Genomic DNA, 14,485 nt, shown 5'->3' with positions numbered 1-14,485 from the left:
AAAAAAAAAAAGAAAAACAAAAAGAAAAGAAATATTGGGTAAATAAAAGAGGAGTCTACATGTGTATATGCATATGTGTATGCATGCATGTGCATGGATGTGCATGTATGTTCCTACATTCTGTATGAGCATGTACAAACACCAATCATTTCTAGAAGGGCCACAAGAAAACTCTGAATGGTTGCCTATGGAAAGGGAAACTAGAAGCTAGGAATCAAGGGTGGGAGGAATGCTTTTCACTGTATGACTTTTGTACCATGAACGTTACTCTATGCCTATATTGTCTTTTTTGTTTGTTTGTTTGTTTGAGATGGTGTCTCACTCTGTTGCCCAGGCTAGAGTCAGTGCAGTGGTGCGATTTCGGCTCACTGCAACCTCCACCTCCTGGGTTCAAGCAATTCTCCTGTCTCAGCCTCCCGAGTAGCTGGGACTACAGGTGCACGCCACCACGCCCAGCTAATTTTTGTATTTTTAGTAGAGACGAGGTTTCACCATATTGGTCAGGCTGGTCTCGAACTCCTGACCTCAGGTGATCCACTCGCCTCGGCCTCTCAAAGTGCTGGGATTACAGGCGTGAGCCACCACCCCCGGCTATTGTCTTTTAAAAAATTAAAAAAGAAGAGGCATAGATTCCTAAGCTGCAGGCCTACTGACTCAGAATCTTCAGCAATATGCACTTTTAATAAGCTTCCTGGATGGCCCTGATGTCCAATCTGGCCTGAGTCATCTAACATTAGCCAGTTCTATAATTCAGTGACAAGTACAGATTGAGTAACCCTTATCCAAAATGCTTGGGACCAGAAGTGTTTTGGATTTTGAAGCATTTCAGATTTTGGATTTTTGGATTAGGGATACTCAACCCATACCAACTTCTGAGCAGTAAGTGAGTCCTCAGTGGCCCTTCCGGGGAGGCACATCACATTTCACATCCTATTCATGTGTCTGCAGGTTGTACCAGTCGGTCAAGCTGATGTACTCTATCGGCATCTTCTTCACCTATGCCCTCCAGTTCCATGTCCCAGCTGAGATCATCATCCCATTTGCCATCTCCCAAGTGTCAGAGAGCTGGGCACCGTTTGTAGACCTGTCTGTCCGCTCAGCCTTGGTCTGTCTAACCTGTGAGTAGCATAAAAGGGCACTCTTTACCCAAAGCTATGACAGGGAGCCACGCTGGCGCCCACCCCACCATCATTGGATCTGCCACTTGCCTTCTTTGTGACCTAGGGTGAGATATTTCACCTCCCTGGACCTCAATTTTTCCACCTGAAAAAAAAAAGGGCTTAACAGAATTACCACACAATAAATGTTACAGTCATCTCTACTGCCTACACATAGAAAATAGATGCTGGCTGGTTTGTAGAAGTATCATTCATTCAATCCTATATGTCAGGCACCGTACTGACATTATCTAATACTGATGATAGCCTAACATTAGATGATATCTAATACTGATGATAGCCTCCCCATTAGAGGGAACTGTGGCCCAGATAAATTAAGTAACACGCTTGAGTCATACACACTAAGTGACAAAGCTGGGATTTGAACACAGATTGTGTAGCATCTGTTTTTCATGGTGCCATCTTTCTTCTTATCATGCATTATGAACAAGTCCCGTATCATAAAGTGAGATTTAACTGTAGGGAAAAATCCCAGTGGGACTGATTTGTCAGAGTCTTGGAGATTATTTATTTATTTATTTATTTATTTATTTGAGACAGAGTCTCGCTCTGTTGCCCAGGCTGGAGTGCAGTGGTGCTATCTCAGCTCACTGCAACCTCTGCCTCTCGGGTTCAAGAGATTCTCCTGCCTCAGCCTCTTGAGTAGCTGGGATTACAGGCACCTGCCATGCCCGGCTAATTTTTGTATTTTTAGTAGAGACGGGGTTTCATCGTGTTTGCCAGGCGGGTCTCGAAATCTTGATCTCAAGTGATCTGCCTGCCTCAGCCTCCCAAAGTGCTGGGATTACAGATGTGAACCACGCACCCAGCCAGAGATCATTTTTTGGCTGTACTCTTCTCTCCTCCCTCCCTTCCTTTCTTCATGTTCCTTTCCATTCATTCATTCACTCACTCATGAGCACTGTTGTAGTGTTTGGGAAACCTCATGAACAGGGCTGGGGAATTCTTTCTTTGGAACATGTCTAGACAGAGCATCACAAACGATGACCCATGAGGAATGAGCAAAACAACAAGGGATGTTTTTCCTGGAGAAGCAAAGTCTCAGGAAATTTCCATATTTATCCTTAAACACCTGTGGGATTATTGTAAAAGTGAAGGAAGAAATTTAGTCTTCAAGACTCCAGGAGTCAGAATTTAAAGTCATTGAAGGAATCAAGTCTCCGTATGGGGTCAGGAGAAACTATGCAATGCTTGGAGCTGTGCAGCAGAACATACTATCAGATAATAAGCTTTAAATGGCTGGCGTTCTATGAGCAGAAACAGCAAAAACCTACTTGGTTTGAGGCGTTAGAGTTCCCAGTCTGTGCCGAGACATCAGGAAGCTGTAAAAGTATTGTTTGCGATCAATCCTACCAGGAATGGTGCAAGTTGACAACAAAGACTGAGGAGCCTCTGAGTATCAGGGAATGCATGACTAGAGACAGTTGATCTTATAATGACATGTCCTGCTTTTGATATATGCTGAATATCCCATTCTTCCTCCATTATTCATCCATCAATTCTATTACCCTTTATTCATTCAACAATCATTTGTTGAGCACCTACTACATGCCTGGCATTGTGCTAGACACAAGGGATACAATGATGAACAATGAAGAAGACGTAGCTTCTGCCTTCACAGGACCTACAGTTGAGTGGCAAATATATGCGAGGAAATAATTACAGTGCATTGCAATGATTGTTAAGATGGGACATGATGATGCACCATATGATGGTTAAGATCGTAAGTAGAAGACACTCTACACATAAGGAGGTCCTATAACTCAGCCTGGCTGAGCCAGGGAGTCCTCTCCAGTGGAGTGACACTTCAGTGAAGACCTAAATAAGTAGCAAATAGATGGAGGAGTGAAGAATGTACCACGGGAAGGGAACAGACTGTGCACAGACCTGAGGCAAGTATTGCTTATGGCCCCTTTGGAGAAGTGGAGAGTGCTGAGAGATGAGGTCAGAGCTTTGTCAGGGCCAAGTCCTAAGGGTCATTGTGCTGAGGAGTTTGGGCCATGGGGAGCCATGGAAAGGCACTGAGCGGAGAATTGGCATGACCAGGATGGAGCGTAAGGCCTTCCTCCATTCCACCTTGAATTATAGCTTTTTTTGCATGTATCTTCACTGCCCCCTCGTTGTGAGCTTTCCTGGAAGACTGATGCTGAGTTTTCTCTGTAAGCAGCTTGTTAAACATCCGATGAAGGAAAGCTGTGGACAGGGACCTCCCATCGAAGGAGTAATGCACTCCTAGCCATGAGAGTCTATGAGTCTCTCTCATGCTCGGACTGAATGTGTCAGAGCAATTTCAGAAAGAGGTGATTTTTTTAAAGATCCAGCAAGCTTGTATGGATGCTTTCCAGAACAGGCCTTCTCTATTTTGTTCATAGGAAAATCATATGATTGGAATATTTTAAGTAACGGATATCCCAAGTACACTGGTTTGATCTTTACTAATTATATAAATATATTGAATTATCACATGTGCCCCAAAACTATGTACATATAGTATACATCAATGTAATAATTGTTTTTAAATAATAAATTTGCATAAAGTTAAATCATATAAATTATATATTTACTCATTCAAACATTACTGAAATTGGACTCCCTTGGAAAATCTGTGATACTATATGTTCATCATGTGTATAAGAGATGGAATTTTTCTCTTCTCTTCCTTCTCCACTCGATACCTCCAATAAAGATCTCTTGACCACGACCGGTGTAGTTTGGTCTCTGCCCGGCCCCTTTCATTGGTGCCGTGACTCGGATCGGGACTCCCCACCCCCTTCGGTGGGACGCTGATCCCTTTCGGGCTCAGTCCAGACCCCGGCCGGTCTTCGCTCATTTTCCTGTTCGCCGACCTCTATGCCCAACATGGCCTCATCTCGGTAAGTCTCCCCTTCCGGTGTCCGACACCAGTTGACCCGCTCCCGCCTCGGCCGCCCACACAGCTGCCGTAAATCCTATTTTAGACTCGGCCTCCAGGGAGCAAGGTTCCCTCCTTTTCCCCCTCACTCTGCAGGCCTGGGCCCCTTCCCCTTTCTCGCTCCAAAAATCCTGGTACCAGGTGGCCCACAGCCCTCGGCCTCCTAGAGGCCCTCAGTCCTTTCGTTTCGGTGACAACCGACTCAAAGGATCTGACTCACAGCATGGTCATCGGCTGGTAGGGGACGCCCTGCCCAGCCCTTTGCCATATATTTCCGTAAACCCCCTCTTCTCATAACGGGAGCCTCTGCATCCCTGCCGGCCGACTTTCCCTTACAATGCCTTTTAAATAACTTATCGGCCCTTGGTTTGGCTGCTGATCTCAAACCTACACACCTCATTAAATTGTGCACTCAAAACTGGCCCACCTACCCCCTAGACAACCAAAACAGATGGCCCACTTATGGGTCCTTTGATCCCAATCTTCTCCGGGATCTCTACAACTATTTTTTTTTTTTTTTTTGAGATGGAGTCTCACTCTGTCGCCCAGGCTGGAGTGCAGTGGCACAATCTCGGCTCACTGCAAGCTCCGCCTCCCAGGTTCACGCCATTCTCCTGCCTCAGCCTCTCCGAGTAGCTGGGACTACAGGCTCCCGCCACCATGCCCGGCTAATTTTTTGTATTTTTAGTAGAGACAGGGTTTCACCATGGTCTCGATCTCCTGACCTCGTGATCCGCCCGCCTCGGCCTCCCAAGGTGCTGGGATTACAAGCGTCAGCCACCGCGCCCGGCTGGGATCTCTACAACTATTGTGAGCGAACAGGAAAATGGGCAGAGATCCCCTACGTTCATGGCTTCTTTCTTCTACGGGACAAACCCAACCTCTGCCTCCCTTGCAAGCCGCAACACCTTATCGCTGCTCTCAAGCTACCAACCTCTCCTTCCGCTCCCGACTTTGATCCGGCCGACAAATCCCCCCCATACCACCACCCTCCACCTCATCTTCCGGTCGCCGCTCAACCGGTTGAAACCGGCTACCAACTCAGACCACACGAAGAACCAAACTGCTTACGCCCCGCTCTCATGCATCTCCTAAGTCCTCTTCTCTGGCTTTCCGCCTCTCACATCTTTACACTTTCCTCCGCCGGCGGGCCCTCTTCCCAGCCCTATTCTCACTATGATAGAAAACGGCTGGGACCCTCTCTTCCACATGTTCCACTTTGCCGTCTGGCTCCCACATCAACAAACGCACCCCCTTCCTATATTATACCACTAAAAACAATGCCTCCTCCCGAGCCATACATATCGACAACCCCGCTGACCCGGTCTGGGGCCAGTCAGTTATAGGAGGCATATATCCCAGCAATGCCTGGGCATATCCAACTCAAACCATAACTATTTCCCGTTCCCTCAAAACTGAGTATCCATCTCTAACCAAATCTTTAACCAGCTTCTCCTCAGAAACTACCAGCTCCTAGCGACTTGTGAAGACATGGCAGACTCCAGAGACAGTCTCACACCCTGCTGACCTCTTAAACGGCCAATGACCGGCAACAGATACCCAGGATTGGCAGGGAAGGGGGGAGGCCTGCCCTCACACCCTAAATTAACTACCATCTTCTTTTCTCTTCGGGCAGACCAAACTCTACCCCTAGTAGCCCAGATGGCTACAGCAAGCCGATTCTACTAATTCTTAAACACCCTTCGCTCAGACAGCTGGCTTATCGCCAACCCATCCCTGCCCCTCAACTGGCTCACAGCACTGGAGGACAAGGAACATTCATGGACTTCACGTCTAACGAAGTCTTCATGTATAGTGCCCTATTGCTTGGCCTCATACTCATACTGTACCCCATGCACAACCCTGACAGTTCTCCCTGTGCCCCCTCCCCACAGCGCCCCCACTTAGCAGGAAGCAGCCAGATGAACCACGACGCCCATTTTCCCCCATTTAAGAAAACAAAAAGGGAGGAATGTTAGGTAACATGGGGTACCTTAAAATGGCACCGTACCTTAAGATGGGGCCGGTTCTGGGTTCTTCTCCCCTCCTTGACCGGGCACTGTCTGAACCTGCCAAAGGAGGGCCAATCAGAAAGAAGCATCTCCCGCCTTCCCTTGGGCCCGCCCCTAGCCCAGTCCACATAGGCCCAAGATATATAAAACCCAGCACACCAGCAGCCCTCTCTTCTTTTCTCTTCCTTCTCCGCTCAATACCTCCAATAAAGATCTCTTGATCGCGAAAAAAAAAAAAAAAAGAGAGATGGAATTTTAGGAGTGTGAAGAGAAGGATGGGGGTTGGATAGCTTAAGGCTGTCTTCGTGTTTTATGGCCTGCTTCATTACTAAGATCCTATTAAGAATAGAAAAATAAGTGGTTGATATTCGGACAACAGCAGAAGCATCTCCCATTTTTTTAATCCATCCTTGTTTCTAGACAAAGTCTATATTATATAGATAATACAAACGTTGGTTCTGAGCCTCAGCAAGAGTCAAGCACTTATTGAGCACCTACTTTGTACCAAGTTCTTTTTTACACATGAGAGGCAGCACAGTAGAGTGAAAAGGACCTTAGATGGGGCATCCCAGTGGATTCTCATCTCAGCTCTGTGTGACCTTGAACAAGTCCTGTTCCTTCTAGAGCTCTAGATTTCCCCATCTCTACAGTGGGGAGGTTATAACAGATAAGTGGTAGAAGAGCCCTTCCAGTAAAGATTATATGTAAAGAAAAATCCAATAGATAAAATATAAAAGGAGAGCATCTGTATTAGCAGTTAAGACAGGGGTGGGAGTTGTCTGACCTCCCCAAGCCCACAGTAGGCTCCCTCCCACCTCTCCAAAGCGGTCTCTCAGGTGTCTGTGAAATTCTAGGGCTCCAAAGCAATGGCTTGTTTCTGAGCTCCCTTTTTGCAGGCACATTCAGTAAGTCTAAATTTCTTCTTTCATTGCAGGTGTCTCAGCCATCCTCATCCCCCGCCTGGACCTGGTCATCTCCCTGGTGGGCTCCGTGAGCAGCAGCGCCCTGGCCCTCATCATCCCAGCCCTCCTGGAGATCGTCATCTTTTACTCTGAGGACATGAGCTGTGTCACCGTTGCCAAGGACATCATGATTAGCATCCTGGGCCTCTTAGGGTGTATATTTGGGATATACCAAGCCCTCTATGAGTTGACCCAACCCATCAGCCATTCCATGGCCAACTCCACAGGTGTCTATGCATAATTATCTGTTTTTATTCTAATAGCTCTCCCTTCCTCCCATCCCCAATTTGACTTCCATGTGGATGTTATATACCTTCATCAAATCCCAACATATTTAAGATTCATACATTTTATTGTGTATTTCAACAGTTTGTTTCTGTTCCTTGCTGAGGAATATTCCATTGTATGGCTACATCACAATTTGTTTATCCATTCTCTTGTTTATAGGCATGTAGAGTATTTCCAACTTCTTTGCTTTTATAAGTAAAGTTACCATGAATATTTTTGTACAAGTCTTTTTATGGATATATATTTCTTTTTTCTGGAGTGGAATAGTTGGATCATATGGTAGGTATATGTTTAAGTTTTAAAGAAACTACAAGATGTTTATCAAACTGATTGTACTACTTTCTATCTATATTAATTAGCTGATTATTAATCAACTAATTGATTGATTGATTAATTAGTGGCTACATTAACTAGTGGCTTCTTTATCTTTCCAAAAGAAATGCAGATGAGAAAAGTTAGCATTGATGTCTCTCAGGCTACATCTTTTTTGGTTTTATATTTTTTGGATGGGCTTTTGTACCTCTGAACCAAAATTAGATTCAACTATTCATATTATCAGCCTCATTTTATGGAAAACGGATGCCACTTACCACAATAGCTCTTGAAACAGAGACCAAGCATAAATACAAAAGTAATTGTTTTCTCTACACTGCAGTAGCTGCCCTTAAAGCATCAGATTTAGAAAAGTGTATGTTGGCAAAGGGAGTTTTCTATTTAGATATTCTAAGTAGGAGAGTCACAGACAGAACAAAAACAGAACTCAGCAGTAATTTTGTCCAACCACTGGCTCCGCCACTGATTTCCTACTGGCCCTCAGGCAAGTTCCTCCCCATCTTTCAGTCTATGAAGTGAAGGGTTGGACTAACTGATTATTAAGGACTCTGTCAACTCTGATATTCTGAAAGTGAATAAAAGAAATTAACTTATCCACCAACCACAAAAACTGGCCATGCTAGTGTTAGGAGGTGGAGTAACTGAAACTCCATACCCTGCTATGTGGATAGAAAGTAGTACAATCAGTTTGATAAACATCTTGTAGTTTCTTTAAAACTTAAACATATACCTACCATATGAACCAACTATTCCACTCCAGAAAAAAGAAATATATATCCATAAAAAGACTTGTACAAAAATATTCATGGTAACTTTACTTATAAAAGCAAAGAAGTTGGAAATACTCTACATGCCTATAAACAAGAGAATGGATAAACAAATTGTGATGTAGCCATACAATGGAATATTCCTCAGCAAGGAACAGAAACAAACTGTTGAAATACACAATAAAATGTATGAATCTTAAAATAAATATGCTGAATGACAAAATCCAGACCAAAAAAAAAATACAAACTGGATGATTCTATTTATATAAAAGCCTGGAAAATGAAAACTAATCTGTAGTAACAGACAGCAGCTCAGTGGTTGGTGGAAGATGAGATGGGTGAGAGGGAGGTATTACAAAGGAGCATGAGGAAATTTTTGGAAGGGATGGATAACATGTTCACTGTCTTGGTTGTGAAGATGGTTTCTCAAGAGGGTACATATGTCAAAACTTATCAATTGGATACTTCAAATATGTGGCATTTATTATATGTCAATTATACCTTAATAAAGCTGTTAAAAATAGAATGAAACATGATTCCATTTTTATTTTTTAAATCAGTTACATACATACAGTCAAATAATTTTGAACACTCAGCACATTGTCATAGGAATTTTTCACCAAGTGGGTTGAATTATGAGTAAAATCTTGCACTTTTTCTTTTATGTATTTATATATTTTTAAAAATAGAGACAGGGTCTCACTATGCTGCCCAGGCTGATCTCAAGCCCCTGGGCTCAAGCGATCCACCTGCCTCGGATTCCCAAAGTGCTAGGATTACAGGCGTGAGCCACCGTGCCCAGCCAAAATTTTATACTTTTTGTTTTGCTTGCCTATGTTGTTGCATTTAAATAAAAAATGTATTGATATCATAACTAAAGAAAATTCATTTTAAGGGGGAAAGTATTAATGATGATTTGTTTCACTCTAGAAGAAATGCCACCTTTAAAAAGCTTTTTATTGTAAACTATAACACCAATGAAAGTATAACTCTACAGTATAATTAATATTTGTAGAGAGTATCAATTTTCAACTTCACCTTCTATTAGATGATTGATATTATGGCCTGAATAACAGGCATTTCAGCTGGAGTTAGCAGCATTCCCCCTCTGTAATATATTGTCCATTTACCAATGGTCAGATGCCAAACAACAGCCTCTCAGAGGAGATGTGAGGTAGCTGTGTTATCATGAAGGAGAGGTAGGGAAGAATATCCTACCGCTAGATAGAAAGCTATCAGCCTATAAAAAGTCTCTGCTCTTTTGGGATCCAGACCATGAATTTGGAGAAGGAAAGGCTTTGAGGAACATATGGAAACCTTACTACAGAATATGGAGCAATTAAATGGAGGTAAGGCAGTGGTTTATGACTTTTGGGGACTCATGCAGCTCACTGACATTCTAATAGAAGCTGTGGCTCCTCCTTCTATAAAATTCACATATATGCATAAGTTTTGCATGCAGTTTCTGAAACAATCACAAACCTCATGAAGTGAATAGACCCTGGGTTGCAAAAGAACCTCTAGAAAAAAAAAGGAATGCAAGGATTTCTGCTTCTCATACATGAAATGATCTGCAGATGATAGATAGCCAACCCTGGAACAAAGGTCTGGATGCAGAATAGAGCAATATACAAAAATCAGATAAGAGAGGTAAGCTATCAGATAAGAGGTCACCATGTAACTGGTATAGAAAACACTTGCTGATGGCAGTCAGCACTGATAGGACCTAAATTGGTCATTCCAGTTGTGCAACATAGGCTGAATTCTGTGCTGCCACATGCTTCTTTGGCAAAAACTGGGACCTAAGAGTTGAAACAGAGAGATCTAGAAGGATACAAAGAATGTGGGCAGGTCCCCCAGGACCTTCAGAATCATTTGCCACTATACTTCTCTACTGGACAAATGTGATTTATCTTGACATGACTGAGCTGGACAATGGTTGGGGCATAAAGGGGAATGATACGTAAAATCAATCAGTTTAAGAAGAAGCTGAATTCAGATCTTCAACAAAGCCATTGGAGGCCAGTCACAGTGGCTCACGCCTGTAATCCCAGCACTTTGGGAGGCTGAGGTGGGTGGATCACCTGAGGTCAGGAGTTTGAGACCAGCCTGGCCAACATGGTGAAACACCGTCTCTACTAAAAATACAAAAATTAGCCAGGTATGGTGGCAGGCACCTGTAGTCCCAGCTACTTGGGAGGCTGAGGCAGGAGAATCACTTGAACACAGGAGGCAGAGGGTGCAGTGAGCCAAGATCATGCCATTGCACTCCAGCCTAGGCAACAAGAGTGAGACTCCATCTCGAAAAAAACAAAAAACAAGGCCATTGGAAAAAAAAGAAATGGGAGAGTTGAGATTGCTAAGGAACACAAACTGAGATTGCTAAGCACATAAGCCCTGCATGTGCGGGGCTGGGGAAGTCACCTACGTGAAGTTGAAGCATTAAGAGTTGGCTACCAAGTGATAAAAGTCAGTGCACAAGTGCAGTGGTTTATAAGCCACAGTGCCCTGGGAATGGAACTGACAGGCAGCTCTCTAAGGATCTACAAGACTTGTTATCCGCCAGTCCAGATTGTGCCTGTCTCAAACCCACAAAGGAGCTCCTTAAGCAATTCCCAGACTGAGTTCAAAAGGGAAGAAAAAGGGGGAGGGGAGCAGAAAATCTCCCTGGCATGCCAACCCCAATTGTGAGTGAAATTTATTTGGCAAGATAGACTCTCTCAAGGTAAAAATCTCAGGTGGACTCAAACTTAGGAAGTTGGCTTCCTGGTCAAGGAGACGTAGGTGAACCAAAAGACTTCTCCCGGGAGGCCAAGGCGGGCGGATCATGAGGTCAGATCGAGAACACGGTGAAACCCCGTCTCTACTAAAAACACAAAAAGTTAGCCAGGCATGGTGGTGGGCACCTGTAGTCCCAGCTACTCGGGAGGCTGAGAGGAGAACGGCGTGAACCCGGAAGGTGGAGCTTGCAGTGAGCCGAGATCGCTCCACTGCTCTCCAGCCTGGGTGACAGAGCGAGACTCTGTCTCAAATCTCCCTCCAATCCCTCATTAACCTTTTTTCACCCCACACCAGCCACTGCCCATTCCCAAATCAAATGTCAACGCTCTTCTCCCCTCTCTTCACCTGCTTAATTCCTCCTCATTTTCCAGATCTCAGCTATCTCTTCCTCAGGAAAACCCTTTCTGACCTCAGCCACTAACCCAGATTCTGCATAAATGTTCACCCCCTTCTCCTGTACTGCAGTTACATGATGGCAGGTTTGTGTTGGTTAATACTGAGTGTCAACTTGATTGGATACAAAGTATTGATCCTGGGTGTGTCTGTGAGGGTGTTGCCAAAGGAGATTAACATTTGAGTCAGTGGGCTGGGAAAGGCAGACCCACTCTTAACCTGGGTGGGCACAATCTAATCAGCTGCCAGCACGGCTAGAATATAAGCAAGCAGAAAAATGTGAAAAGAGAGACTGGCTTAGCCTCCCAGCCTACATCTTTCTCCCGCACTGAACGCTTCCTGCCCTTGAACACTGGACTCCAAGTTCTTCAGTTTTAGAACTCGGGCTGGCTCTCCTTGCTCTTCAGCCTGCAGATGGCCTATTGTGGGACCTTGTGATGAAGTGAGTTAATACTTAATAAACTCCCCTTTGTATACATTTCTATTAGTTCCATAGTTCTGTACAGAACCCTGAGTAATATAAGGTTCACATCTTTTTTCCTCAAAATGAAAACTTCAGCAATATATTTTTAAAACGTTTTTATTTTGAAAAAAGTTAGACTTTCAAAGGGTGGCAAAAATAAGTTTCCATGTACCCTTCACCCAGCTCTTACTAATGTTAACATCTTACATAACGACAGTATAATTATCAAAACCAAATAATTGACATTGGTGAAATCTTATTTCTGGTCCTTTTTCTAATCCAGCATCCAAATCGGTATCTCACAATGCAGTTAGTTATCGTATTTCTTTATTCTCTTCCAGTCCATGACTGTTCCTCAGTCTTTCCTTATTGTTCACGGCCTTGATACTTGCAAAACGTACTGGCCAGTTATTCTGTAGAGTGTCTCTCAGTTTGGGCTTGTCTGATCTTTTCTCATGATTGCACTGAGATTGCACATTTCTGACAACACCACAGAAGTGACATTGTGCCCTTCTCAGTGCATCATATTGGAAGGTACATGGTATCAGTATGTCTTATTAGTAGTGATGTTAACTTGATCACTTGGTTAAGGTGGTTTCTGTCAGGTTTATTCACTATAGTGACTGTTTTTCCCTTTGTAATTAGTATCTTGTGAAGGGATCTTAAAACCATGCAAAATCCTGTTTCCCATCATACTTCTATTCACTAATTCGGCATTCATAGGTGTTTCTTGTCTGCAACAACTATTCCTATGGTGTTTGCCTAATGGTGTTTTTCTGTTTGTTTTTGAGATGGAGTCTCACTCTGTCGCCCAGGCTAGAGGGCAGTGGCACAGTCTCGGCTCACTGCAACCTCCACCTCCCGGGTTCAAGCAATTCTCCTACCTCAGCCTCCAGAGTAGCTGGGATTACAGGTGCGTGCCACCATGCCCGGCTAATTTTGTGTATTTTTAGTAGAGACGGGGTTTCGTCATGTTGGCCAAGCTGCTCTTGAACTCCTGACCTCAGATGATCCACCCGCCTTGGCCTCCCAAAGTGCTGGGATTACAGGCGTGAGCCACCACGCCCAGCCATTTTTTCTATTTCTATCGTTTCTTCTACATTTGTGATTCCGTTGTGTACGGGATTCTATAGTGTATTTTTAGTCAGTGGACTATAACCGATTATTGTCATTACTTTATTGCTCAAATTGCCCAAGATTTGGCCACTGAGGGACATTCAATTTGGTTCCTGTGTCCTTTCAATATGTCCCCCATGTTCTCGTTACCTACCATATATTTGTTTTCCCAATCCTAATATAGCCATAAAATACTTCCCGAATTGCTAACTTTTGCTTCTGTGAAAAATTTGCTAACTAGACTCTGGTATTTGTGTACAGTGCCTTTTCTCTTTCTAGTATCCCATCAAAATGCTATAGCTTCTTATTTTTCTTGCCCACCTCCTTCAACGTGGTTGTATTAAGCATTTGAAATACAGTTATGTTCATTTGTTAACTGTTTGTATTTCATTTTGAAGTCTCCTCATATCCTGGTTGACTTTAATTATTTTGGGGGGCATGAGAAACATTACTATGGCTCTAAGAGTCACAGTTACACAAAATATACTCAGATACACTCGGCAGTGTTCCAACCCTTCCTCCTTTATACCGTGATGATTTCTCCCTTCTTTCTACGCTACACCCACCTACCATCCATAGAGAGCTCATTACTTTCTGGCCAATCTTTCCTAATTTACTTTGCATAAACAAGCAGATACACGTACTTTCTTACATCTCCTTCTTTGTTACATAAATAGTACCACTTTCTACTTTTCGTACTTTGGTTTTTGCATTTAATATATCTTGAAAATAACTCATAGAGAGCTTCATTTTTTACAGCTCAATAATATCCCATCACGTGGGTATGCCATTGTTGCCATGGTTTACTCAGCCTTTCTCGTGTATATGAACATAACTTTGCTTCCAATATTTGCAGTCACAGTGCTGCAATGAGTAATCTTGTGCATCTGTATGTTTGTACTGTTGGAGGTACATCTTCAAGGGAAATTCCCACAGTGGAAATGGTTGTGTCAAAGGGTAAATGCTTCTGCAATTTGTTAAGTACTGACAAATTCCCCTCCAGAAGTCATACTAGTTTGCATTCCCACCAACAGTGATGACAGTGTGTTTCCCTATAGCCTTGCCTAAGAGAAATGTGGTGTTCTTTCTTTCACCAGTCTGAGAGATGATAAATGGTATCTCAGTATTATCTCAATTTACATTTCTCTAATGAGTTAGTTTGAATATTTCAAAGAGCCATTTTTATATCTTTACATGAGTGTGTACGTTCCTGTCTTTTCCCAGTTTTTCTACCAAGTTTTTGGTCCTTTGTCCCTTAATTTTTAATTCCTTATATAGTAA

The 14,485-nt window shown here is 43.4% G+C and overlaps 3 protein-coding genes across 6 annotated transcripts in view; 1 reads left to right on the top strand and 2 right to left on the bottom strand.

The window, feature by feature from the left end:
* The window catches only part of SLC36A1 (solute carrier family 36 member 1), a 230,218-nt gene extending 224,096 nt beyond the window's left edge, over positions 1 to 6,122 (bottom strand). The window contains exon 1 of the mRNA XM_058440062.1: positions 6,101 to 6,122. The gene's annotated coding sequence lies outside the window, so the exon portion shown is untranslated. The remainder of the gene's footprint in view (positions 1 to 6,100) is intronic.
* SLC36A3 (solute carrier family 36 member 3) overlaps positions 1 to 7,562 on the top strand; it is a 29,065-nt gene extending 21,503 nt beyond the window's left edge. For 2 of the 3 annotated variants that reach the window (XM_032158400.3, XM_032158399.3), the window contains 2 exons: positions 949 to 1,118; positions 7,036 to 7,562. In XM_032158400.3, coding sequence (XP_032014291.1) covers positions 949 to 1,118; positions 7,036 to 7,304 — 439 coding nt within the window. In that variant the 3' untranslated portion in view covers positions 7,305 to 7,562. Of the gene's footprint in view, positions 1 to 948; positions 1,119 to 7,035 lie in introns of those variants that run through there. The other variant, XM_058440053.1, reaches the window with a different exon arrangement.
* Positions 1 to 14,485, bottom strand: part of GM2A (ganglioside GM2 activator) — a 109,512-nt gene that overhangs the window by 77,496 nt on the left and 17,531 nt on the right. For both annotated transcript variants that reach the window (XM_058440065.1, XM_058440064.1), the window contains exon 4: positions 6,101 to 6,158. In XM_058440065.1, coding sequence (XP_058296048.1) covers positions 6,102 to 6,158 — 57 coding nt within the window. In that variant the 3' untranslated portion in view covers position 6,101. The remainder of the gene's footprint in view (positions 1 to 6,100; positions 6,159 to 14,485) is intronic.

Source organism: Hylobates moloch, unplaced genomic scaffold (genome assembly GCF_009828535.3).
Source record: "Hylobates moloch isolate HMO894 unplaced genomic scaffold, HMol_V3 SCAFFOLD_6, whole genome shotgun sequence".
Classification (NCBI taxonomy): domain Eukaryota; kingdom Metazoa; phylum Chordata; class Mammalia; order Primates; family Hylobatidae; genus Hylobates; species Hylobates moloch.
The sequence above is the reverse complement of the archived record's forward strand: the minus strand, read 5'-3'. Positions and strand labels throughout refer to the sequence as shown.